This window comes from Drosophila biarmipes, unplaced genomic scaffold, assembly GCF_025231255.1.
Source record: "Drosophila biarmipes strain raj3 unplaced genomic scaffold, RU_DBia_V1.1 ptg000019l, whole genome shotgun sequence".
Classification (NCBI taxonomy): Eukaryota; Metazoa; Arthropoda; class Insecta; order Diptera; family Drosophilidae; genus Drosophila; species Drosophila biarmipes.
Genome location: NW_026114537.1, coordinates 2,066,216 through 2,092,024, shown reverse-complemented (window position 1 = coordinate 2,092,024; position 25,809 = coordinate 2,066,216). Strand labels below are relative to the sequence as shown.

General features: G+C 38.0%; 1 protein-coding gene across 1 annotated transcript; it reads left to right on the top strand.

Annotated features, from left to right (window-relative positions):
- The first annotated feature begins 362 nt into the window (after positions 1-362).
- LOC108027300 (NADPH--cytochrome P450 reductase) lies at positions 363-6,127 on the top strand. The gene is made up of 4 exons (XM_044092664.2): positions 363-499; positions 558-1,159; positions 4,915-5,563; positions 5,626-6,127. The coding sequence occupies exons 1-4, from the start codon at positions 363-365 to the stop codon at positions 5,768-5,770; spliced, it is 1,533 nt and encodes a 510-aa protein (XP_043948599.2). The 3' UTR covers positions 5,771-6,127.
- The last annotated feature ends 19,682 nt before the right edge of the window (positions 6,128-25,809 follow it).

Below are 25,809 nucleotides of genomic sequence, written 5' to 3'. Positions count from 1 at the left end.
GAAAAAGCTTTCTTTTTGTGCTATTTGATCATGACTAGAATATTGTTACAGACATACTGCCTATTTAAAATCAATAATATCCTACCTAGTTAAAAAGTGGTTATGAGGGGGTGTTAATCTCTGAGCGGAATTAAAAAAAAAATAATTTTACCTTCTCTTTTAAAATTTAGCAGTTGTGGATAAGCTATCAATTACCATTACATTCTAAATATTTAAAACAAATAATAATATAATCGTTTAATAAAGTAATTCTATTCAGAGAACCCTTAGTCAGAGTGTATATCGAATATTAAGGATTGACACTAAAAAATGAGACAAATTTAAACGTATCTTATTTAGCTTTACAAATTAGGTATTTCTTTATGCAATTAAAGGTCTTTGGTTTGGGAAACAAGACATACGAGCACTATAACAAAGTGGCTATCTATGTGGATAAGCGGCTGGAAGAACTGGGCGCCAATCGAGTATTTGAACTGGGACTGGGAGACGATGATGCCAAGTAAGTACAAAAGTGGTGGGGATTGAAAAGATTTGCTTACGCTTTGTATTCTTAACAGCATCGAGGATGACTTTATCACGTGGAAGGACCGTTTTTGGCCGGCTGTGTGCGACCATTTTGGAATTGAGGGCGGTGGCGAAGAAGTGCTCTTTCGTCAGTACCGTCTGCTGGAACAATCTGATGTTCAGCCTGATCGTATCTACAAAGGAGAAATCGCCAGACTGCACTCTATGCAAAACCAGCGTCCCCCCTTTGACGCCAAAAATCCTTTCCTGGCACCCATCAAGGTAAACCGAGAGCTGCACAAAGGCGGCGGACGCTCCTGCATGCACATAGAATTGAGCATCGATGGTTCCAAAATGCGCTACGATGCTGGCGATCACATTGCTATGTACCCTATTAACGACAAGAGCTTGGTTGAAAGGCTCGGCCAGATGTGCAACGCCAATTTGGACACTGTTTTCTCATTGATTAATACCGATACTGACAGCAGCAAAAAGCACCCATTCCCATGTCCTACAACCTACCGTACCGCTCTGACACATTATTTGGAAATAACTGCTATACCAAGAACACACATTCTCAAGGAGCTTGCTGAGTATTGTACTGACGAAAAGGAGAAGGAGCTGCTGCGCAACATGGCCTCCATCACTCAGGAAGGTAAAATATTTATTTTTTATTGGAGCTGGAACGATATTATATGTTAAGATATTGTATACGTTTGTAGGGGAGAGGTCTAAAAGTTGGGACAGTTAGCAACATTCGACATTTTGGGTATATTCCATAGAAAAATGTTTTTTTTATGTTTTTTAGTGACTAAACATTTAGTAAATAGTAAGTATTACAAGCCAAATATATTCGAGTTACCCTTATTCCATTACCAGGATTCTAATTGAAAGACTTCGATATTAAAAAAAATCCGTTTTTGATCCCTTATCTTATCCAAAAACTATTAAGGGTTTAGCCCCTATCGAAGGAAATATTTATTTAAAAATTTTTTGCAACAACTGCAACAACTTTTTTGAGAATATAATCAACCAAAAAATACAACAAAATATATTTAAAAAAATGTGTTTTACACACTGAGCTGTTTTTTTCACACAGGTTTACATGTCTGTGGCTTAATTTGTCCAGAAACCTTTTCGAATCCGCATTATTCATAAATTTGGGGACGGTTGGTTGGCAAACGAATCCATCTTAACCGTCTTAACCATCATGCCAGGTCTGACTGTTCTAGCTCTTATAGTTTCCGAAATCTCAGCGTTCATAAGGACAGACTCTGGGGTCGGAAACGCTTCCTTCTACCTGTTACATACTTTACGACGAATCTAGTATACCCGTTACTCGTAGAGTCTTAATTAATTTTATCTGTCTTATGTTCTTTTTGTTTTTGCATATTTTTGCTTGGTTTCATTCCATAAAGAAATATTTCAGCAGGAGTTTTTTTGTGATATCATTGGTTATTTCGTGAATGTAAACGTATGTTGCCTTTTCTATGTTTATTAACGTATCTTCAGCGTCCGTAAGAGTATTAATAAGTCTTAACTTTCTATATCGGCTATACCATTCTTGCTAGTTGTAATTCCAATATTAATATTTTCCTTTTGTAACCAATTTGGAAATGGTTTAGATACTAGGCCAGGATCTTGATCCTTTTTAATTGTTTTCGGTTTACCAATCATATTAAAGATTTTAAGAAGAGCTTTTTTACTTTCAATTCAATCTGTGGTTTTTGTTTCAATATTAGAAATGCATTTTGAATAAATGTCGATGCATTTTAAAAATTTACGTTGGTCAATAAAATAATAATCTATAACATACTTATCGCGAATATTTTCAGTTTCTGGAGTTTGTTCAAACGGAAGAGCCATTTTGCTGTGTTTGGCTGTGCATAAATTACAAACACTTATTAATTATGTTTTGAATAAGTTTTTGTGCGTCTGTGAAGTATTGTATTGTTTTCTCATGTATTTCTAATATTTTTTCATGAAAGTCTGCATATGTGGTTATGTTGAGAAGTACTACTGAAGTTTTCATTAATTTCGTACCATACTTTAATTTTGTAATTTTGATTCTTTTATTGTAATCCTGGATAGAGCATCTCTTCTGTTTTCCTTTAATGTACTTTATTTCATAATCAAACTCTCTAAGTTTTATTTTCCAACGTTGTAATTTCATATTAGGTTCCTTCTGTAGTTAGATCGAAATTCTTTTCAAAATCTGCTATAAGATCCAATCTGGCTAGTTCCGACTTATATACTACCTGCAAAAAAAAGAATCATGAAGGGCATGATTAGATCTACAAAATTACTAAGAAGAAATTACTTACTACAAAAACTAAGAAGGAAGGGAGAGTCGACATCACCACTTATTAATTTATGCAAAAACATAACTCCATGACACTTTCTACTATGGTTCAAGGTTGGTAAGTCCAGCACGCGCAACCTCGCATGATAAGAGGGCAATCGTCCTTCTGTATCCCAGTTTAAACCTCTCAAAGCAAATAAAAGAAATTGTTTTCGAACTGACTAGCATATTTTCATAACAGCTAATTTGAGGTGACCATATACGCGAGCAATATTCCATAGACGGACGAACAAGAGAAACATAAAAGCTTTGTTGTGATCATCAAGCTCCCTTGACCAACGCGATTTAGGGCAACGTGTCGTAGAGACCACTAGTTATACTGATAAAGTGGTTATGAGGCGTGTTAAACTCTGAGCGGAATTAATGAAAAAATAATTTTACCTTCTCTTTTAAAATTTAGCAGTTGTGAATAAGCTAGCAATTACCATTACATTCTAAATATTAAAAACAAATTTACATGTGTTCAAGAAGTTGTATATGTTTATTATTTAAGAATTTAAGTCCGAACATAATACTCCAAACCAGAGACGGGCACGGGATCTAATTATACATTAATTTATACATTTTTTTTTATAAAACATCGTACTGGTGAAAAATCATGAGTTGTGCTTAGAAACAAATCCTAAAAGCGCATACATACCTTTAATTTATATTTTGGTGCTACAATACGCAACTTTTTGTTACGACACGACTTTAATATGCATCTTCTGTTGAAGAAACGCAGAGAAAAAAAGGATTTGTAGAGCAAAAAAAAAAATTATCCAACCATATAAATGGTTAATTAATTGTTAAAAATCTATATCAAATAAAACATCTAGTAATGCGTTGTCATCTCCATTATCCATTAAAGTGTAATAATAATAGAATAGGTCCTCGTCCATTCGAAATTTCTCTGCACACTGATAGTCCCCAATGGAAACTGGCTCCAGTCAAAAGACTCCAATATTGGGTCCCCACTTTGGGTCGGTTGAAATACCCTTCGTAGGAGGCGATCACCGAGTTTTCAATTATTTGAACATTGGAATCTTGCGTAGGTGTTAAATCCAGGTTGTCAATCTCAACCTCGTTTTTCTACGGTAAGATCCATAAGTATGTATGTATATCGAAAGGGTACAACATTTTTTGATTTCGCCATCATCACTAAAGTTAACTATGATTTCAGTCTGAAAGCGAGAATTTGTGGTGCGCAACCAACTTAACGCTATGCAGACCAGGTGGCAACGCTCCTTGGTCTTGCATTCGTGCCCAAAAAGCACGCAGTAACTTTTTAAATTAATTTTCCGGTTCTTATTTGCCGATTGTAAATGAGGAATTTTAGTTTATCCATCGCGTTGTTTGGTTTGTTTACATTTTGTAAAAGTGTGACCAGACTTAAATACCAAATTTTACACGTCTGGCATCTCTACTGAAAGCAATTCACGAAATGATATGTCTCGTATAAACAGGTGTTATTTCTATATCGCGCTTTTAAGAAATCGTGATTCCTATCGTATAAACATAGTAACTGTGGCGTTCGCCACTACGCGTACCGGCAAAGTGATGCGACAAAGGCAACTTCTACATAGAGCCGTAGTAAAATCTGATATAATGGTCCGATTGCAACTGGTGATACATTACATCGAAAGGTGATTCAAAAACTAAGGAGATTGTATACAGAGAAAATGTAAAAAGAAAGGTTAGAAAATTTAGATCCGGTGAGGATAATTGACACCGGCTATTAACATATTTATTTTTTACTGAAAGTACGCGTTGAATAAAGTCTCAAATACAAGATTTTTGGGACTTTTCAAACGGAAAATGTTTGTTCATTTATGATAAACATATGACATCGAAGAAAAACACCTTTTAACGAGATAAGGGGTCGTGACATACGGAAGTTCTAATATCAAATTTTGTGTTGGAAAATGCGTGTACATTCGACTATATAAACACACTTTCTAAAATATTCGCATTCGACATTCATTTGAAAATATGTTAGTATGCTCACATATAAAAGAGTTTGCTTACGCATGTTTATTATTATTTCCATTAAAAAATATATTTCGCAGGAAAGGAGAAGTATCAGAGCTGGATCCAAGACGCATGCCGCAACGTTGTCCACATTCTGGAAGATGTCAAGTCCTGTCGCCCTCCCATAGACCACGTTTGCGAGCTGCTGCCCCGTTTACAGCCCCGATACTATTCCATCTCCTCGTCTGCTAAACTGCATCCCACTGATGTGCATGTTACAGCCGTGCTAGTAGAGTACGAGACTCCAACAGGACGTACCAACAAGGGAGTGGCCACTACATATTTGAAGAATAAGCAACCCAAGAGCGGCGAGAATGTTAATGTGCCCGTATTTATTCGCAAGTCGCAGTTCCGTCTACCTACGAAAAATGAGACGCCTATCATAATGGTGGGCCCGGGCACGGGATTGGCCCCTTTCCGCGGTTTCCTTCAGGAGCGTCAGTTTCTGCATGATGAGGGCAAGAAAGTGGGCCAGTCAATCCTCTATTTTGGCTGTCGTAAGCGCACGGAGGACTACATCTACGAAACCGAGTTAAACGAGTGGGTTAAAAGTGGTATACTTAACCTGAGAGCAGCGTTTTCACGTGACCAGGTAAAAAAGGTTTATGTACAGCATTTGCTTGAACAGGATGCAGATCTAATATGGACCGTAATTGGCGAGAACAAAGGTCACTTCTACATATGCGGGTAAGTTATTTAAGAGAAGACATGAATCCATAAAGTAAATTATAATTGTTATTCCCATACAGTGATGCGAAGAACATGGCCGTAGACGTAAGAAACATTTTAATGAAGATTTTGTCCACTAAGGGAAACATGAGCGAGGTAGAAGCCGCGCAGTATGTCAAGAAGATGGAGGCTCAAAAGCGCTACTCAGCCGATGTCTGGAGCTAATTTGATCCAAAAGCCAATCGAAATTCTTAAAGTTTTCTAGTTCATTTTGAAATATAAGCGTAATTTTTGGTTTGGGAACTTCTTGCTGCAGTTCAATAAACAAATTACCTAGTTTAAATGATTCTGTTTAGAGAAACAAACTAAGACCGAAACTAAGTAACGAAATGTGCGAAGTAACAAGTTATCGATTAAAGTTACTTTGTACACGTGCAGATTAGATTGAGTCACTTTTAAAAGCATTTTGTATTGTATTCTTTTGGTGATTGCAACAAAAAAAATATGCAATTTTAAAAATTGACACTTCGATTGTATTTTATGAATAAATAAAAAACGTTATATTTTCTTATAGTTGCATAACCCACAAAGCGGATTGTGATTGATAAAAAAATTTAATCAAGATGCGAAAACATATAGCTATTTTCCCGTTACTTGTAGAAAGTAAAAGGGTATTTTGTATTTTTTCGAAGTAGTATGTAAAAAGCAGAAAAAAGCGTTTCCGACCCCATAAAGTACATATACTGTATGCGATTGTTTCATGATTAGTGAAATTTCATTAATTAGTGAAATTTTTCTCAGAGTCAGGCAGAAATATATCGGCTTTAATAAGCAAATAATTAAGTGTTTATGACATGTCGTTGTCCGTTACATTATTTTTTCAGGCTCAGAAAGTGAAAAATATGGGTGACGTTAAACTGAAATTAGTTTGGACAAGAGATGATCACTTTAGCATTTGAACGGTAACTTTCAATTTTAAAATTAGCTTCTCAATATATATAAAATTATCTACAAAATAATTGTGTGTTTTACCGCAGAATCGGACACTTTCAATATGACTTCAAAATATTTTTTTTGTGTACCCTACAAGTAAATCTTTTTAATTTAATCATCTCCGAGAGTGATGTCTTTAAAAAACCATCGATTTTTATTTGGGATAGCTATCATATAGTTTTGCCTCTATTTAGAAGTAGTAGTGTTTTTTTCATTGTAGTTTATTTTTTTATTGCTATTTTCTATTTAAAGCCTAAATAAATAACGAAATACAATAAATAATACATACAGGAATGAGTGAAGTGATGAGAGTGAAGGCTGTGATATCTTGTTCCGCACAAAATTCAAGAGTTTAGAAGTCCTTCAAGCTGGCATTGCTTGTACCATTGCTTTATAAAATCGAAAATGCCGTTGGCTACGTTTACCATTGCAATAATTATATCTATTGAATCAAAGTTTATGGACAAAAAGGACTACAAGCTATTAATAAGTGGTAACGCGCTCTAGGTTGTGACTAACAAAGCTGTGGGAGAAAAGACGCGAGGAGAAATAAAATCATAGGTTTGCATGGTGTAGGAAAAGAGGATTATTGGTGCACCACTTCTAAATTTCGTTGGGGTCGAATTAGGGGTGCGACCTATCATAATGAAAACACAAAAATTTTAACTTCGTCGGCGTACATAAAAATAGAGGATTAAGATACAACTTAAAGGTAAAAAGTGTCTGCCTTGAGGCACATCCGAAGTAACATCCACAATATAAGAAAGCATAAAAATAATTCGTTGGGTGCGGTTTGATTAATACGACTCTATCTACAGGTGAGGAGTTAAATAACTAAGCACTAATATAAGCGGGAAACGACTGTAGTGAATACACATAGTAACGGAACTGCGAAAAAAAAGAGTTTGAAGAATAGAGTTCAAGAGTATTTCGAGAATTTGGAGAAGTTGGTTCGAGAGAGTTTAGGGAATTCGAGAGATTTTGGGGAATTCAGTTCGAGACTGCTGGGAGAGAAAGGGAAAATAGATTTTGGAGAGAGAGAAATAGGTTAACGGTGCATCGCCGCTAGTGTGGGGCCGTGTGCAGAGACCACGTCAGCATCACCAATTCAGGTCACTTGCAGAATCTGCGAAGAGCCAGACACGGGGAAATGACCGTTGGTCACCATCACACCGAGTCCTACGGTGGCAGGAAACAGGCTCACCAACGGAGGCCATTGATCACCACCGCAACAGCAACAGAGACAGGCTAACATGGCCACCATAGGCAACCCACATGACATCACGAAAACCCAATGGAAATCAATGCAAATGTGGACGAGCTTTTCCAAATGGCGCACATAGAGTATTCAAAGAGTCCCATCGTAATGATGAAAAAGAAGGCAGGCCAGTGAATACTCTCCTCGGGCGGTTATCATTTGTTTGGAAATCCTTAAGTTTCTACAGAAGACATTTTTTTGAAAAAAAACGAGTTTTAGGGTCTGCAAATTAGTTTTAAGGTTTCAATTCACAAGCACTGTTGCCCTCATCAAATATATTTTTTTCATATGGGTGGCCTTGACTTGGTATTATTTCTCAAATTCGTTTGTGATCTTTCCAAACTACTTTAAAAGCTGAGAAAATTAAAAAACTAGTTGCTAGAACCAGAATTTACATGGTCGTAAAAGATCGAATTGTATTTAGTTTTTAAAAATATTGACAATAAGGTATTAAAAGCCTCGAGTTGCATAATAAGTCATTTACAACGTTTCGCAAATATTTTTATTTATTTAAAAAAAGAGTCTCATAAATGGACCTTCTGTAGCAATATGCAATAAATGTTAAAAATTTATTTAAAAAAATAATTAGCATAAGCAAAAGTATCATATGAATCTTTTTCTGTCATTGGCTTCCTTCGTTAACGCTGCACCAAATTTATTCTGCGCGACTACCCGTGATTGACTATTTTCAGAATTCTTTTATAGTCAACTTGCATGAACCAGAAAGTTAAGGTAGTCCTATAGAGGACACTACATGATATGGATCTTTGAGATAAGAGATAAGTCCGCTGTGTCAAATTCGAACTTTATATGTTCAATCAAAAATATTTCGAATTTTTTTTTTTACTAATATTGACTGAGTTTAGAAAGTTGACAAAGTTGGGGGTGGGAAATATATTTTTTTGAAAAAATTCTGGCTGAAACACATGTTTTTTGAGTAATTTTAAAGGAAGATTTGCAAAATCTTAATCTCAACAAAATTTATTTTTTATTTTTGATTAGATATTTTACTGATTTTATTCTATTTATTAAATGGTGAGAACTAGTTTTCATTTTTTGGACCACTGTATACGGGCAGATCCTACTAAAAGAAAATAGGAGGCGATAGTTGGCTCTTACGGTGCAGGCAAAGGTATATTCCAGAGGACAGCAGTACCTGGGACATCGAGTGACTGCGAGGGAATAGGAACAGATCCGGAAAGTTTTGCCGCCATCGATGAATTGGAACCGCCATCGACCGTCAAAAAACTCCGGCAATACCTAGAAGTAGTGTCGTAGTACCGACGATTTGTACCAGATTTTTTACAGAATTGTCAAACCTCTAAAAGACCTGCTACGCAAAGGGAGCAGGTAGAAGTGGACACCAGAGCACCATATGGCGTTTGAGATAGTAAAGGCAAGACTCGAGGCAAACACAAAACTTTCATCCTCCAAACAGACGCCAGAGACTACGGCATCGTATCAATACAGACCCGGGACACCAAAAAGGCCGAAAAAGCAATCTCCTACTGTAGCCAAACACTGAAAGGCGCAGAAAAGACCTATTCAGCAACGGCGATTGTCTTGGCGATCCGGAAGATCCATATCTGGAAGGGTAGTAAGGTAGTAACCGAAGTGGCTTAACAGCATCGATAACCCATCTGGAGGGATTGCCAGATGGGTTCTGGAGCTACAGCAGTACGAATTTGAGATTACGTACAGAAAGGGTCAGCTAATCTTGGTGGCCAACGCATTATTAAGACAACCTCTATCAGAGACGGCAAGAGGAGTAAAGGAGGCAACGGCGCCAATAGCTTTAGGAGAGTGCAGCTAAATCAAGGACATTGGCGAAATGATAAGGACCCAAACGCAGAAGTGGCCAATTGTGATGGATGTCACTGTAAAGGAACATACCACACTAACCAGGCAATGAAGACGTCACGTCATGGAAGATGTGCGCCCCAAGGTCGCTACGGGAAACAGGAAAAACAAAGACGCGCCATCGGCTGGACACATTGAAAGTCGGAGGACAAATGCACGATTGGCAACCAGATATTACTGGCCAGGCATGCATAAAGACGCACGAGCCCATGTAAGAAAAGTATACGCCGATCAAATGCTGCTGATCCTGATAGAGAGATTTTCAAACTGTGTGGAACAGGTGCCTCTGCGCAGTTTGACAGCTGAGTCTCTCAAGAAGGCGTTTAGGGAGCGTATTATCCCAAAGAACGGCGTCCCAAACGTGCTCATAACGGACAACGGACTGCAGTTTCAAGCCGTATCTAAAAACGTTTCGTGGCTGAGAGGGTATCAGACAATAATTCATCACACCCCAAGCTCTACAAGAGAATCCGACAGAACGAACAAACAGAATGTTCAAGACTATGATTGCGCAGTTTGCAGGGATAGACCAGAGAAACTGGGACGAGAAGTTTCCGTCCTAAGGATAACATGCAAGGATACCTCCAAGGATACCGACCAGAAATGCCTTGAAGGATATCCTCCGGGGACAACCTGCAGGGATACTCACCGAGAGAAGCTGCGAACTGCAGAAGACGAAGTGCGCTATGATCTGGGGGAGAAAAATATCTAAGTTTAACCGAGTAAGGGGGAAGGCGGCACAGCAATGAGAGCTGTACCGCAAGAGATCGAGCTATGCGGTGACATGCACCGTGTCAACTAAATTTTCTTTTTTTAAGGCTTCTCCGCTTTTCCGCCATACCAAGACTTTTTTCTTGATTTCGAATATGTAGATTTTACTTTCGCCGGAAAATATGACTTTATTGCAGAACTCTTAGGGCCTCATTAGCAAAAACTAAACGTTGTCTATTGACCGATCATAGGTTTCTTGCGGGCATCTCTACTATGGAAATCAGACTTTTTGGCCCGCCGTACAGTTTCTTCGGAAACTATTTTGCAAAAACATTCCTCGATCTGAAGCTTTGCCTGATGAGCTGTAGTCCTCAGATTAAGATGAAAAGACTTGACAAAAGTCTTCTGTTCGCGGTTGGTTACCAAGGGCGGGCGGCCAGAACGAGCCTTTGATAGGATACTGCCAGTCGAGTTGCAGGTGTTAGTACCTTTTTGGATGGAGGAATCGGCTCTACCAACAAGAGCACCAATTACCCTATAAGATTTTCCTTGAATGCACACAGGGAGGCATGTGGTCGTCATGGTACGAACGTAATGCTATGGGCAAACGGTAGTGCCGAGCTAAAATAAGGGGGAAAAAAGGAAGAGAACGACTACGAGCCAAACGTAAGCTGTTCGGACAAAAACAAATTTGCCAATTCACCATTGCCTAATGAAGGGCCTTGATTGGCAGGCGGTCGATTGTCCCTGTACGATAGTGGCGATCGTTGGGCGCAAAAAATACTGGAAATATTGTCGAAAGGTGAAACTTCGTATCGAGCAGGTGGCAACGCTTTATTATCGGTATCGATAGACGATCGCTCACGGATAATGTGACCAAACGGTGGGGCCACGAAAAGGAGAAGGAGAAGGAGGAACAATGAGCCTCGAGGTGGGTATCTTAGTGGGAACATAAGAAGCATTGGCGCGAGAGAATTTGAAATCTACGAGGATGGCGTTTTAAAGTTCATCGGCGAACTGTTGGTCGTCGAGGACACAGGATAATGGCCAGAGATAAGAACGAGAATTCCTAATTCCGTCTGAGGATATAACTGGAAAGAAGAGGAAGAGTCGCAGGACTCAAAGGCTATGAGGACTCACAGGATAACAGCCAGAGAAAGTGAGAGCATGAGCTTCTTTTCGTCACCCGAAGAAAGCACGGAATGTGAGGAGCTATATAAATCCGCAGGACATCGTCAGTGAAACCAGCAGACACCATCGACCGCCGCGCGGAGCTCGTTGGAGAGCGCAGGAACACGTCGAAAGGCCAGAACGAGCAATATCAGCAGGCAGTGGAACCAGCGCGAGAAGGTACCGAGACCTGCCAAGGCACACACCCAATGCATTAGTAGCACGAGAATAAAACGCCATATAAATTTAGTTGGACAAACACACAATCTTCTGTAGAAGCCGCTCGAACCTCGTAACGAGCAGACAGAAAAATCCCAAATAAAAACGTTTAAGTAGAAGCAGTGAATTCCTAACCACATCGAAAGCCTTGCTAAAGTCTAGGTATGTTGATAATATTATAATTATTATATTATATGCAATATATATGCAATATAAGAAATTGGTTTTGAAATTAAATTTGGGTTTTTCATTATATTGTTATTTGTTTAAATTAAATTATAACGCATTTTGAAATCTAAAGATCTATTATTGATGTTGTCGACGGTCAAACATTGTAATCGATAGGTAGAATAAGTATTGTAAGGAAAATCTAGTATTTGTTAAGTTATCCGATCTCGTGGCTCTTGAAGTGTCTTGTGAATTGTAGGAGGCACACTGCTTTAAGGTTAAGTTAGTTTAAAATGTATAAGGCTGATTTGGAGTGTTCACAGAATAAAACGCCGGCACTCACTCCCACCACGCCCACACCTACGCGTGTGGGGTAGTCGTTAAAGAGGCATCTCCATATGATTCAAGACAGATGTGTTTAATTTCTATTTCTTTTAATTCTAAGAAACTTATTGGGAAACTAAAAAATATCAATAGAGAGATATCAAGATATATTAAATATTATTTTGATATTTTTTTAAAACAGAAAATATTGTCGATACGATATTATAAAAATATTCGACACCCTTACTGAAGTGGATGATTATATCTCCGGAGCACCGGAGATATCTACTACTGTTTTATTTAGATAGCGAAGGGACGAAGAAAATGCGGTGAATTTTCATTTGTTTTGGATCCGTGCGAGAGGTATTAATTATAGGATTGTCTAGTTTCAGTGAGGAATTGGAAGTGGGAGGATTAGTAACGGGCAAAATCAAGTAGAGATCAATCAAAAATCAAAATTTTTTGAATTTTTAGGTGCGACAAATGTTTTGAAAACCACGACCGCTTGGAAGAAGGGGAAACAGTTAACGATGGGACAAAAGCTTTCAAGGCTGGATAAATGGAGTTGTAAAACTGTAGGACAGCGGAGTCAAAATCTTGGATTGCTGATAAAAATGAAGATTCGCTTAAAAGCTCAACGGATATTGATATACGAGTAGTTGTGTGATAAGGATCTTCAGATAGGGAAATTTCGTTGACTTCGGAAATTTTACAAGAGCGGCATCACTAACGAACATAAGGTTTAAAAGACTTCCGATTATTTTTAACAGAGTTAATTTGAGCGAGGGACATGTCTGAATATGTGAGACGGTAAAATTATACCCTATTTAGTCTGTTTGGCCTAAAGCAATTTGAATGGTGGTTTAAACTAGATCAAAAAGGTGAAAGCTGAGCCAATACTTATTTTAACAGCAACGAATTAAATACTAAAATCGTTAGCAATAGGAAACCACTCTTTGGAATAATTGTTATTCAATTGTTATTAGGACACCACCAAACAAAGATTTCGTTGTCAGAAACTGAAGAATTAATTTGAGTTTCTGTCAAAGCAATGATTTTTAAAGGGAATAAGGTCAAACCATACGAAAAATGCCATGTTTTTGTAGTTTTTTTCTTGACGATACAGTTAAAATATATTTATTCAACGAATAGTACGAAGAATGTACTAATTCTTCGAATGTCTTATCCAATTTTTACAAAGAAATGGACAATGGTAGCAATTGTCGGGATTTATCTCGAAAAAAGTTGAAATGCGATGCCCCTCATAGCTCGGCGCTGGATCATCAGAAATCAAAAATGGCCATATCATTCGATAGATAATAGTTAGCAGGTAACGCCGTCGAGTTTTTTTTTTGTAATTCCCTTTTTTTTTAATTTTGTTACAGACTGAAGTGAAAAAGAAAATTTTTTGAAAAAAATCGGACAATTTAAAATTGTAAAATTAAAATTATAAATAGAATTGTCGATGCAATCACCAACAAAATCACTACATATTAGTTTATCGGATTGGATTTGGCTGACAATGGCTGTCCGGTATTTAACTGTATGTATTTCGTGCTTAAAATTGTTTTCTCGATCTAGGATATTTCCGGTCCCATGCTAACAACAATATTGAAAGTCGATTTCTCGTAAGAAGATCCGTGAGGTTCTATGGAAGTATTTCACGGGATGCGCAGTCTGTGGGATTATCGCCAACGTCCGGTCACGCTTACTATAAGTTTTTTGGGACAAACGCCCAAATCTTCTGAGTTATGTGTACGAGTTTTGTAGCGAGAAAACATAGAAAAACAGCTCGTTACATCTGGCGATCTTCAGCGAGCTTTATTAGCAAGGAGCTAGCGGATAATTTGGCTGCTCTTAGAAGAATTACATAATAAAAACGACAAGTTTTGTTGGCAAATGGAAGGAGCTGCGGAAGTGCGCAGCTCGAGCCAGAAGTAAAATTGGGAAACAAACGACTAACCATGAGCCTGTTAATATTGCCAGAAGTAGAAGATGCGTTGGTGCCAGCCCGTCGACAGGATAAGATCCGCAGGTCAATAAATTGTACTAGCTTCCAGGAACAAACACATCGGATGCCGGAAGGAAAGTATGTCAATGGCATTTTTTGAAGACGGCAACGAGAAGATAATATTGACCAGTTCCTAGAAGCAGAACTGCCAGATTTCCGTATTACAAGTGCAACTTCAAACCTAGCCAAGCACCAAATCACCATAAAGGACTAGAAACCTATAAAACAAAGACACCACCCAGCAAGAACCACGTTCAACGCGCGTTAAAATCTTGCTTTGATGTTTTTGCACCTCCATCTACCTATTGCTATAGTTTAAGTTACAAACAGAATATTATTGTCAAAGTTGATAAAATAAATTCTTCTTATTTTTAAGAACTTGCGGGTTTTGATAAACCGAAACGTAAACATAAAACCGAGCGCTATAAAAAAGCTTGCTACGCCCACTCCGCAATCCGTGAAACACTGTGGCGCCTACAGTATTCATACTAGACAAAAATTTTAGCTGAAATGTATTGTTCTCATCAATACCTATTGATCGGCATAAAGAAACGCCTCAAACCCCACACCCCTCGCAATGACGTCAGATTTTTTAGCTTGTCCCTTGCTCACTGTGGAGCCCACAGCTTATAAAAATAAAATGAACTTAAATGTATTGGTCTTGTCAAGATCTTTTGATTGACCACTCTAACGGCCACAAAACTCCCAAGATTAAAAGCTATGGCGATTATGTGTGTGTAAATACCCTGCAGTTCCACAATTAAGCACAAGAAAATAAAACAGTTAAGCTTTTTAACACCCTTGCATTATAAATAATGAAAAATTTTTTGTAATATAATTACAAATAATCTAAATATTTTCTGTGGGTATTTAAATATTTTTATATAAAAAAAAAATTTATCCTTGTTTATCCTTTTTAATTATTTTGTGATGTTTTAAAGAAATATATATATATATATATATATATATCATAAAGAAATATAATATATATAAAAAAAATACCCGCACAGTCAAATACCTTGTAACGAACTGAGTTTTATGGTCAGTTCGCTACGAGACTCGTGCGGCTGGCTTAGTAGATTGCGTGTTCGTCTCACCAAATTTTTAAGGTGTTCACGGGTTTGAGAGGGTTTATTGCGGGTAAATTTACAGACGGCATGGTAACTCGGGTGGCCTTGATAGCGCCACTTGCTCGCTGCTCGTTCCTGACACGTTGACTTGGCGACTGCTTAGCAACGACTCGGTTTCGCGAGGGGGTCAGCCGTGCGGATTTAGGAAAGCGTTACTGTTCTTAGAGTAGGGTGCTCTGTCCCGGACGGTCCCACTGGGGTTTCCGCTCAGATCAGGAGGAACTCTTAATTCTCCTAAATAAGATCTCCGACGCCAAAACCACAGAGCTTCAGACCACAATGAAAGCGATCCTGGGGGGCAATGTCGACGTCAGAGCGCTGACTGTGACAATGCTAATCGAGGTAAATGACATCGACAAAACCACTTTGTGAAGAAATGTTTCGTCAGAAAGTACTGATGCAAGCTCTCAATGAGCTCTGCCCAGGTTTTCCATTGCTTATTATTGGCGACAAACCACTTCAATGCCCATCCTTTAAGTAACTCCGGTCCAGGTCTTAACCGTAGGTGTTGGCGGACCATTCAACTTGTTCCAGGAACTCAAACGGTTTCTCCGCCCCGTAGAACTTGAATGACCACTCGCGGACTTGTTTAGGGACCGATCCGACTGGCTGGGTCTAGAGGTCAGCACTGTCGTCTTCCTGTCCTGGCTTGACTCTCTCCTGTGCGCCTGCCTTTGCAAGTTATCGACACGCCGTACAGTTTCTTCGGAAACTGTTTTGGAAAAACATTCCTCGATCTGAAGCTTTGCCTGATGAGCTGTAGTCCTCAGATTAAGATGAAAAGACTTCTTCTGTTCGCGGTTGGTTAGCAAGGGCGGGCGGCCAGAACGAGCATTTGATTGGATACTGCCAGTCGAGTTGCAGGTGTTAGTAACGTTTTGGATGGAGGAATCGGCTCTACCAACTAGAGCACCAATTACCCTATAAGATTTTCCATCTAAAAAAATTTTATAATTATTCGTTCCTCAACAGAAATTTCTTTGACCTTTTTATTCATGTTGAAATTCTTTGGAACTTGATGCAAAAATGTAGCTTCAACTGACTTGTCTTTGAACAGTTGTACGCAGACTTTTGGGCGTACACTTGTAGTGTTAAATTTAATATTATATATAAAATATAACCCCTCGATGAATAATTCTGAAAAACACGTCATTTAGGACAATAAACTTAAGTTCCATTGAAAAAAGATTAAATAAAATAGATGCATAAATGGACGAACAATTCATGTTAAAAGTTTGATTCACGCAAAAAAAAAAGGCTTACAGCACCTTTAGCGGATGAATACATAGAGGGAGTCATGTGGTCGTCATCGTACGAACGTAATGCTATGGGCAAACGGTAGTGCCGAGCTAAAATAAGGGGAAAAAAAGGAAGAGAACGACTACGAGCCAAACGTAAGCTGTTCGGACAAAAACAAATTTGCCAATTCACCATTGCCTAAGGAAGGGGCGCCTTGATTGGTAGGCGGTCGATTGTCCCTGTACGATAGTGGCGATCGATGGGCGCAAGAAATACTGGAAATATTGTCAAAAGGTGAAACTTCGTATCGAGCAGGTGGCAACGCTTTATCATCGGTATCGATAGACGATCGCTCACGGATGATGTGACCAAAGGGTGGGGCCACGAAAAGGAGAAGGAGAATCAATGAGCCTCGAGGTGGGTATCCATAGGCAATGAGAACCGATATCTTAGTGGGAACATAAGAAGTATTGGCGCGATAGAATTTGAAATCTACGAGGAAGACAGCGTGGGAAGGAGAATAAAACGGAGGATCGGCGTTTTAAAGCTCATCGGCGAACTGTTGGTCGTCGAGGACACAGGATAATGGCCAGAGATAAGAACGAGAATTCCTAATTCCGTCTGAAGATAGAACTGGAAAGAAGAGGAAGAGTCACAAGGCTCAAAGGCTATGAGGACTCACAGGATAACAGCCAGAGAAAGTGAGAGCATGAGCTTCTTTTCGTCACCCGAAGAAAGCACGGAATGTGAGGAGTTATATAAATCCGCAGGACATCGTCAGTGAAACCAGCAGAAACCATCGATCGCCGCGCGGAGCTCGTTGGAGAGCGCAGGAACGCGTCGAAAGGCCAGAACGAGCAATATCAGCAGGCAGTGGAACCAGCGCGAGAAGGTACCGAGACCTGCCAAGGCACACACCCAATGCATTAGTAGCACGAGAATAAAACGTCATATAAATTTAGTTGGACAAACACACAATCTTCTGTAGAAGCCGCACGAACCTCATAACGAGCAGACAGAAATATCCCAAATAAAAACGTTTAAGTAGAAGCAGTGAATGCCTAACCACATCGAAAGCCTTGCTAAAGTCTAGGTTTGTTGATAATATTATAATCGATATTTTTTTTGAAAAAATATATATTTATATCGTAATAATTATTTTCCCAAATATCGAGAATGCAATATATTTTTTTTGGATATTTTTTTTTATTTTTATAATCTGCATCGTTTAAAAACTAAATTATAAGAAATTAAATTTTAAATTAAATTTTGTTTTGTATGTTTGAGTATAATTCATATAATCTGTATCATTTATAAACTAGATAACAAGAAATTGGATTTGAAATTAAATTTGGGTTTTTCATATTATTGTTATTTGTTTAAATTAAATTATAAAGCAGTTTGAAATCTAAAGATCTATTATTGATGTTGTCGACGGTCAAACATTGTAATCGATAGGTAGAATAAGTATTGTAAGGAAAATCTAGTATTTGTTAAGTTATCCGATCTCGTGGCTCTTGAAGTGTCTTGTGAATTGTAGGAGGCACACTGCTTTAAGGTTAAGTTAGTTTAAAATGTATAAGGCTGATTTGGAGTGTTCACAGAATAAAACGCCGGCACTCACTCCCACCACGCCCACACCTACGCGTGTGGGGTAGTCGTTAAAGAGGCATCTCCATATGATTCAAGACAGATGTGTTTAATTTCTATTTCTTTTAATTCTAAGAAACTTATTGGGAAACTAAAAAATATCAATAGAGAGATATCAAGATATATTAAATATTATTTTGATATTTTTTTAAAACAGAAAATATTGTCGATACGATATTATAAAAATATTCGACACCCTTACTGAAGTGGATGATTATATCTCCGGAGCACCGGAGATATCTACTACTGTTTTATTTAGATAGCGAAGGGACGAAGAAAATGCGGTGAATTTTCATTTGTTTTGGATCCGTGCGAGAGGTATTAATTATAGGATTGTCTAGTTTCAGTGAGGAATTGGAAGTGGGAGGATTAGTAACGGGCAAAATCAAGTAGAGATCAATCAAAAATCAAAATTTTTTGAATTTTTAGGTGCGACAAATGTTTTGAAAACCACGACCGCTTGGAAGAAGGGGAAACAGTTAACGATGGGACAAAAGCTTTCAAGGCTGGATAAATGGAGTTGTAAAACTGTAGGACAGCGGAGTCAAAATCTTGGATTGCTGATAAAAATGAAGATTCGCTTAAAAGCTCAACGGATATTGATATACGAGTAGTTGTGTGATAAGGATCTTCAGATAGGGAAATTTCGTTGACTTCGGAAATTTTACAAGAGCGGCATCACTAACGAACATAAGGTTTAAAAGACTTCCGATTATTTTTAACAGAGTTAATTTGAGCGAGGGACATGTCTGAATATGTGAGACGGTAAAATTATACCCTATTTAGTCTGTTTGGCCTAAAGCAATTTGAATGGTGGTTTAAACTAGATCAAAAAGGTGAAAGCTGAGCCAATACTTATTTTAACAGCAACGAATTAAATACTAAAATCGTTAGCAATAGGAAACCACTCTTTGGAATAATTGTTATTCAATTGTTATTAGGACACCACCAAACAAAGATTTCGTTGTCAGAAACTGAAGAATTAATTTGAGTTTCTGTCAAAGCAATGATTTTTAAAGGGAATAAGGTCAAACCATACGAAAAATGCCATGTTTTTGTAGTTTTTTTCTTGACGATACAGTTAAAATATATTTATTCAACGAATAGTACGAAGAATGTACTAATTCTTCGAATGTCTTATCCAATTTTTACAAAGAAATGGACAATGGTAGCAATTGTCGGGATTTATCTCGAAAAAAGTTGAAATGCGATGCCCCTCATAGCTCGGCGCTGGATCATCAGAAATCAAAAATAGCCATATCATTCGATAGATAATAGTTAGCAGGTAACGCCGTCGAGTTTTTTTTTTGTAATTCCCTTTTTTTTTAATTTTGTTACAGACTGAAGTGAAAAAGAAAATTTTTTGAAAAAAATCGGACAATTTAAAATTGTAAAATTAAAATTATAAATAGAATTGTCGATGCAATCACCAACAAAATCACTACATATTAGTTTATCGGATTGGATTTGGCTGACAATGGCTGTCCGGTATTTAACTGTATGTATTTCGTGCTTAAAATTGTGTGCTCGATCTAGGATATTTCCGGTCCCATGCTAACAACAATATTGAAAGTCGATTTCTCGTAAGAAGATCCGTGAGGTTCTATGGAAGTATTTCACGGGATGCGCAGTCTGTGGGATTATCGCCAACGTCCGGTCACGCTTACTATAAGTTTTTTGGGACAAACGCCCAAATCTTCTGAGTTATGTGTACGAGTTTTGTAGCGAGAAAACATAGAAAAACAGCTCGTTACATCTGGCGATCTTCAGCGAGCTTTATTAGCAAGGAGCTAGCGGATAATTTGGCTGCTCTTAGAAGAATTACATAATAAAAACGACAAGTTTTGTTGGCAAATGGAAGGAGCTGCGGAAGTGCGCAGCTCGAGCCAGAAGTCAAATTGGGAAACAAACGACTAACCATGAGCCTGTTAATATTGCCAGAAGTAGAAGATGCGTTGGTGCCAGCCCGTCGACAGGATAAGATCCGCAGGTCAATAAATTGTACTAGCTTCCAGGAACAAACACATCGGATGCCGGAAGGAAAGTATGTCAATGGCATTTTTTGAAGACGGCAACGAGAAGATAATATTGACCAGTTCCTAGAAGCAGAACTGCCAGATTTCCGTATTACAAGTGCAACTTCAAACCTAGCCAAGCACCAAATCACCATAAAGGACTAGAAACCTATAAAACAAAGACACCACCCAGCAAGAACCACGTTCAACGCGCGTTAAAATCTTGCTTTGATGTTTTTGCACCTCCATCTACCTATTGCTATAGTTTAAGTTACAAACAGAATATTATTGTCAAAGTTGATAAAATAAATTCTTCTTATTTTTAAGAACTTGCGGGTTTTGATAAACCGAAACGTAAACATAAAACCGAGCGCTATAAAAAAGCTTGCTACGCCCACTCCGCAATCCGTGAAACACTGTGGCGCCTACAGTATTCATACTAGACAAAAATTTTAGCTGAAATGTATTGTTCTCATCAATACCTATTGATCGGCATAAAGAAACGCCTCAAACCCCACACCCCTCGCAATGACGTCAGATTTTTTAGCTTGTCCCTTGCTCACTGTGGAGCCCACATCTTATAAAAATAAAATGAACTTAAATGTATTGGTCTTGTCAAGATCTTTTGATTGACCACTCTAACGGCCACAAAACTCCCAAGATTAAAAGCTATGACGATTATGTGTGTGTAAATACCCTGCAGTTCCACAATTAAGCACAAGAAAATAAAACAGTTAAGCTTTTTAACACCCTTGCATTATAAATAATGAAAAATTTTTTGTAATATAATTACAAATAATCTAAATATTTTCTGTGGGTATTTAAATATTTTTATATAAAAAAAAAATTTATCCTTGTTTATCCTTTTTAATTATTTTGTGATGTTTTAAAGAAATATATATATATATATATATACATATCATAAAGAAATATAATATATATAAAAAAAATACCCGCACAGTCAAATACCTTGTAACGAACTGAGTTTTATGGTCAGTTCGCTACGAGACTCGTGCGGCTGGCTTAGTAGATTGCGTGTTCGTCTCACCAAATTTTTAAGGTGTTCACGGGTTTGAGAGGGTTTATTGCGGGTAAATTTACAGACGGCATGGTAACTCGGGTGGCCTTGATAGCGCCACTTGCTCGCTGCTCGTTCCTGACACGTTGACTTGGCGACTGCTTAGCAACGACTCGGTTTCGCGAGGCGGTCAGCCGTGCGGATTTAGGAAAGCGTTACTGTTCTTAGAGTAGGGTGCTCTGTCCCGGACGGTCCCACTGGGGTTTCCGCTCAGATCAGGAGGAACTCTTAATTCTCCTAAATAAGATCTCCGACGCCAAAACCACAGAGCTTCAGACCACAATGAAAGCGATCCTGGGGGGCAATGTCGACGTCAGAGCGCTGACTGTGACAATGCTAATCGAGGTAAATGACATCGACAAAACCACTTTGTGAAGAAATGTTTCGGCAGAAAGTACAGATGCAAGCTCTCAATGAGCTCTGCCGAGGTTTTCCATTGCTTATTATTGGCGACAAACCACTTCAATGCCCATCCTTTAAGTAACTCCGGTCCAGGTCTTAACCGTAGGTGTTGGCGGACCATTCAACTTGTTCCAGGAACTCAAACGGTTTCTCCGCCCCGTAGAACTTGAATGACCACTCGCGGACTTGTTTAGGGACCGATCCGACTGGCTGGGTCTAGAGGTCAGCACTGTCGTCTTCCTGTCCTGGCTTGACTCTCTCCTGTGCGCCTGCCTTTGCTAGTTATCGACACGCCGTACAGTTTCTTCGGAAACTGTTTTGGAAAAACATTCCTCGATCTGAAGCTTTGCCTGATGAGCTGTAGTCCTCAGATTAAGATGAAAAGACTTCTTCTGTTCGCGGTTGGTTAGCAAGGGCGGGCGGCCAGAACGAGCCTTTGATTGGATACTGCCAGTCGAGTTGCAGGTGTTAGTAACGTTTTGGATGGAGGAATCGGCTCTACCAACTAGAGCACCAATTACCCTATAAGATTTTCCATCTAAAAAAATTTTATAATTATTCGTTCCTCAACAGAAATTTCTTTGACCTTTTTATTCATGTTGAAATTCTTTGGAACTTGATGCAAAAATGTAGCTTCAACTGACTTGTCTTTGAACAGTTGTACGCAGACTTTTGGGCGTACACTTGTAGTGTTAAATTTAATATTATATATAAAATATAACCCCTCGATGAATAATTCTGAAAAACACGTCATTTAGGACAATAAACTTAAGTTCCATTGAAAAAAAGATTAAATAAAATAGATGCATAAATGGACGAACAATTCATGTTAAAAGTTTGATTCACGCAAAAAAAAAAGGCTTACAGCACCTTTAGCGGATGAATACATAGAGGGAGACATGTGGTCGTCATCGTACGAACGTAATGCTATGGGCAAACGGTAGTGCCGAGCTAAAATAAGGGGAAAAAAAGGAAGAGAACGACTACGAGCCAAACGTAAGCTGTTCGGACAAAAACAAATTTGCCAATTCACCATTGCCTAAGGAAGGGGCGCCTTGATTGGTAGGCGGTCGATTGTCCCTGTACGATAGTGGCGATCGATGGGCGCAAGAAATACTGGAAATATTGTCAAAAGGTGAAACTTCGTATCGAGCAGGTGGCAACGCTTTATCATCGGTATCGATAGACGATCGCTCACGGATGATGTGACCAAAGGGTGGGGCCACGAAAAGGAGAAGGAGAATCAATGAGCCTCGAGGAGGGTATCCATAGGCAATGAGAACCGATATCTTAGTGGGAACATAAGAAGTATTGGCGCGATAGAATTTGAAATCTACGAGGAAGACAGCGTGGGAAGGAGAATAAAACGGAGGATCGGCGTTTTAAAGCTCATCGGCGAACTGTTGGTCGTCGAGGACACAGGATAATGGCCAGAGATAAGAACGAGAATTCCTAATTCCGTCTGAAGATAGAACTGGAAAGAAGAGGAAGAGTCACAAGGCTCAAAGGCTATGAGGACTCACAGGATAACAGCCAGAGAAAGTGAGAGCATGAGCTTCTTTTCGTCACCCGAAGAAAGCACGGAATGTGAGGAGTTATATAAATCCGCAGGACATCGTCAGTGAAACCAGCAGAAACCATCGATCGCCGCGCGGAGCTCGTTGGAGAGCGCAGGAACGCGTCGAAAGGCCAGAACGAGCAATATCAGCAGGCAGTGGAACCAGCGCGAGAAGGTACCGAGACCTGCCAAGGCACACACCCAATGCATTAGTAGCACGAGAATAAAACGTCATATAAATTTAGTTGGACAAACACACAATCTTCTGTAGAAGCCGCTCGAACCTCATAACGAGCAGACAGAAATATCCCAAATAAAAACGTTTAAGTAGAAGCAGTGAATGCCTAACCACATCGAAAGCCTTGCTAAAGTCTAGGTTTGTTGATAATATTATAATCGATATTTTTTTTGAAAAAATATATATTTATATCGTAATAATTATTTTCCCAAATATCGAGAATGCAATATATTTTTTTTTGATATTTTTTTTTATTTTTATAATCTGCATCGTTTAAACTAAATTATAAGAAATTAAATTTTAAATTAAATTTTGTTTTGTATGTTTGAGTATAATTCATATAATCTGTATCATTTATAAACTAGATAACAAGAAATTGGATTTGAAATTAAATTTGGGTTTTTCATATTATTGTTATTTGTTTAAATTAAATTATAAAGCAGTTTGAAATCTAAAGATCTATTATTGATGTTGTCGACGGTCAAACATTGTAATCGATAGGTAGAATAAGTATTGTAAGGAAAATCTAGTATTTGTTAAGTTATCCGATCTCGTGGCTCTTGAAGTGTCTTGTGAATTGTAGGAGGCACACTGCTTTAAGGTTAAGTTAGTTTAAAATGTATAAGGCTGATTTGGAGTGTTCACAGAATAAAACGCCGGCACTCACTCCCACCGCGCCCACACCTACGCGTGTGGGGTAGTCGTTAAAAAGGCATCTCCATATGATTCAAGACAGATGTGTTTAATTTCTATTTCTTTTAATTCTAAGAAACTTATTGGGAAACTAAAAAATATCAATAGAGAGATATCAAGATATTTTAAATATTATTTTGATATTATTTTAAAACAGAAAATATTGTCGATACAATATTATAAAAATATTCGACATCCTTACTAAAGTGGATGATTATATCTCCGGAGCACCGGAGATATCTACTACTGTTTTATTTAGATAGCGAAGGGACGAAGAAAATGCGGTGAATTTTCATTTGTTTTGGATCCGTGCGAGAGGTATTAAATATAGGATTGTCTAGTTTCAGTGAGGAATTGGAAGTGGGTGGATTAGTAACGGGCAAAATCAAGTAGAGATCAATCAAAAATTAAAATTTTTTGTATTTTTAGGTGCGACAAATGTTTTGAAAACCACGACCGCTTGGAAGAAGGGGAAATAGTTAACGATGGGACAAAAGCTTTCAAGGCTGGATAAATGGAGTTGTAAAACTGTAGGACAGCGGAGTCAAAATCTTGGATTGCTGATAAAAATGAAACGTTGATCCTCAAAATATAATAATGTAGACCAGTGTAATCTGTTTTTTTTTTTATTTTTTAATTCAAAATTTTTTATTTAAAATTCGCTTTAAAGCTCAACGGATATTGATATACGAGTAGTTGTGTGATAAGAATCTTCAGATAGGGAAATTTCGTTGACTTCGGAAATTTTGCAAGAGCGTCATCACTAACGAACATAAGGTTTAAAAGATTTTTCCGATTATTTTTAACAGAGTTAATTTGAGCGAGGGACATGTCTGAATATGTGAGACGGTAAAATCATACCCTATTTAGTCCTAAAGCAATTTGAATGGTGGTTTAAACTAGATCAAAAAGGTGAAAGCTGAGCCAATACTTATTTTAACAGCAACGAATTAAATACTAAAATTGTTAGCAATAGGAAACCACTCTTTGGAATAATTGTTATTCAATTGTTATTAGGACACCACCAAACAAAGATTTCGTTGTCAGAAACTGAAGAATTAATTTGAGTTTCTGACAAAGCAATGATTTTTAAAGGGAATAAGGTCAAACCATACGAAAAATGCCATGTTTTTGTAGTTTTTTTCTTGACGATACAGTTAAAATATATTTATTCAAGGAATAGTACATTAGTACATTCCTCGAATGTCTTATCCAATTTTTAAAAAGAAATGGACAATGGTAGCAATTGTCGGGATTTGTCTCGAAAAAAGTTGAATTGCGATGCCCCTCATAACTCGGCGCTGGATCATCAGAAATTAAAAATGGCCATATCATTCGATAAACAATAGTTAGCAGGTAACGCCTTCGGGTTTTTTTTTTTGTAATTTTTTTAAATTTTGTTACAGACTGAAGTAAAAAAGAAAAATTTTCGAGAAAAATCGGACAATTTGAAATTGTAAAATTAAAATTATTATTTGTCGAAGACTATCAAATATTAATACGACTCCAGCGTGCAGTGTGAAAAAATAATATCGGGCTAGAAAGAC

What these genes read in the sequence shown, in the direction of transcription:
- LOC108027300 (XM_044092664.2), top strand. Translation starts at nt 363, where the DNA reads ATGCAATTAAAGGTCTTTGGTTTGGGAAACAAGACATACGAGCACTAT. An exon ending in CTGGGAGACGATGATGCCAA is followed by an intron (nt 500 to 557) that starts GTAAGTACAAAA and finishes TATTCTTAACAG; the next exon opens with CATCGAGGATGACTTTATCA. An exon ending in GGTCACTTCTACATATGCGG is followed by an intron (nt 5,564 to 5,625) that starts GTAAGTTATTTA and finishes ATTCCCATACAG; the next exon opens with TGATGCGAAGAACATGGCCG.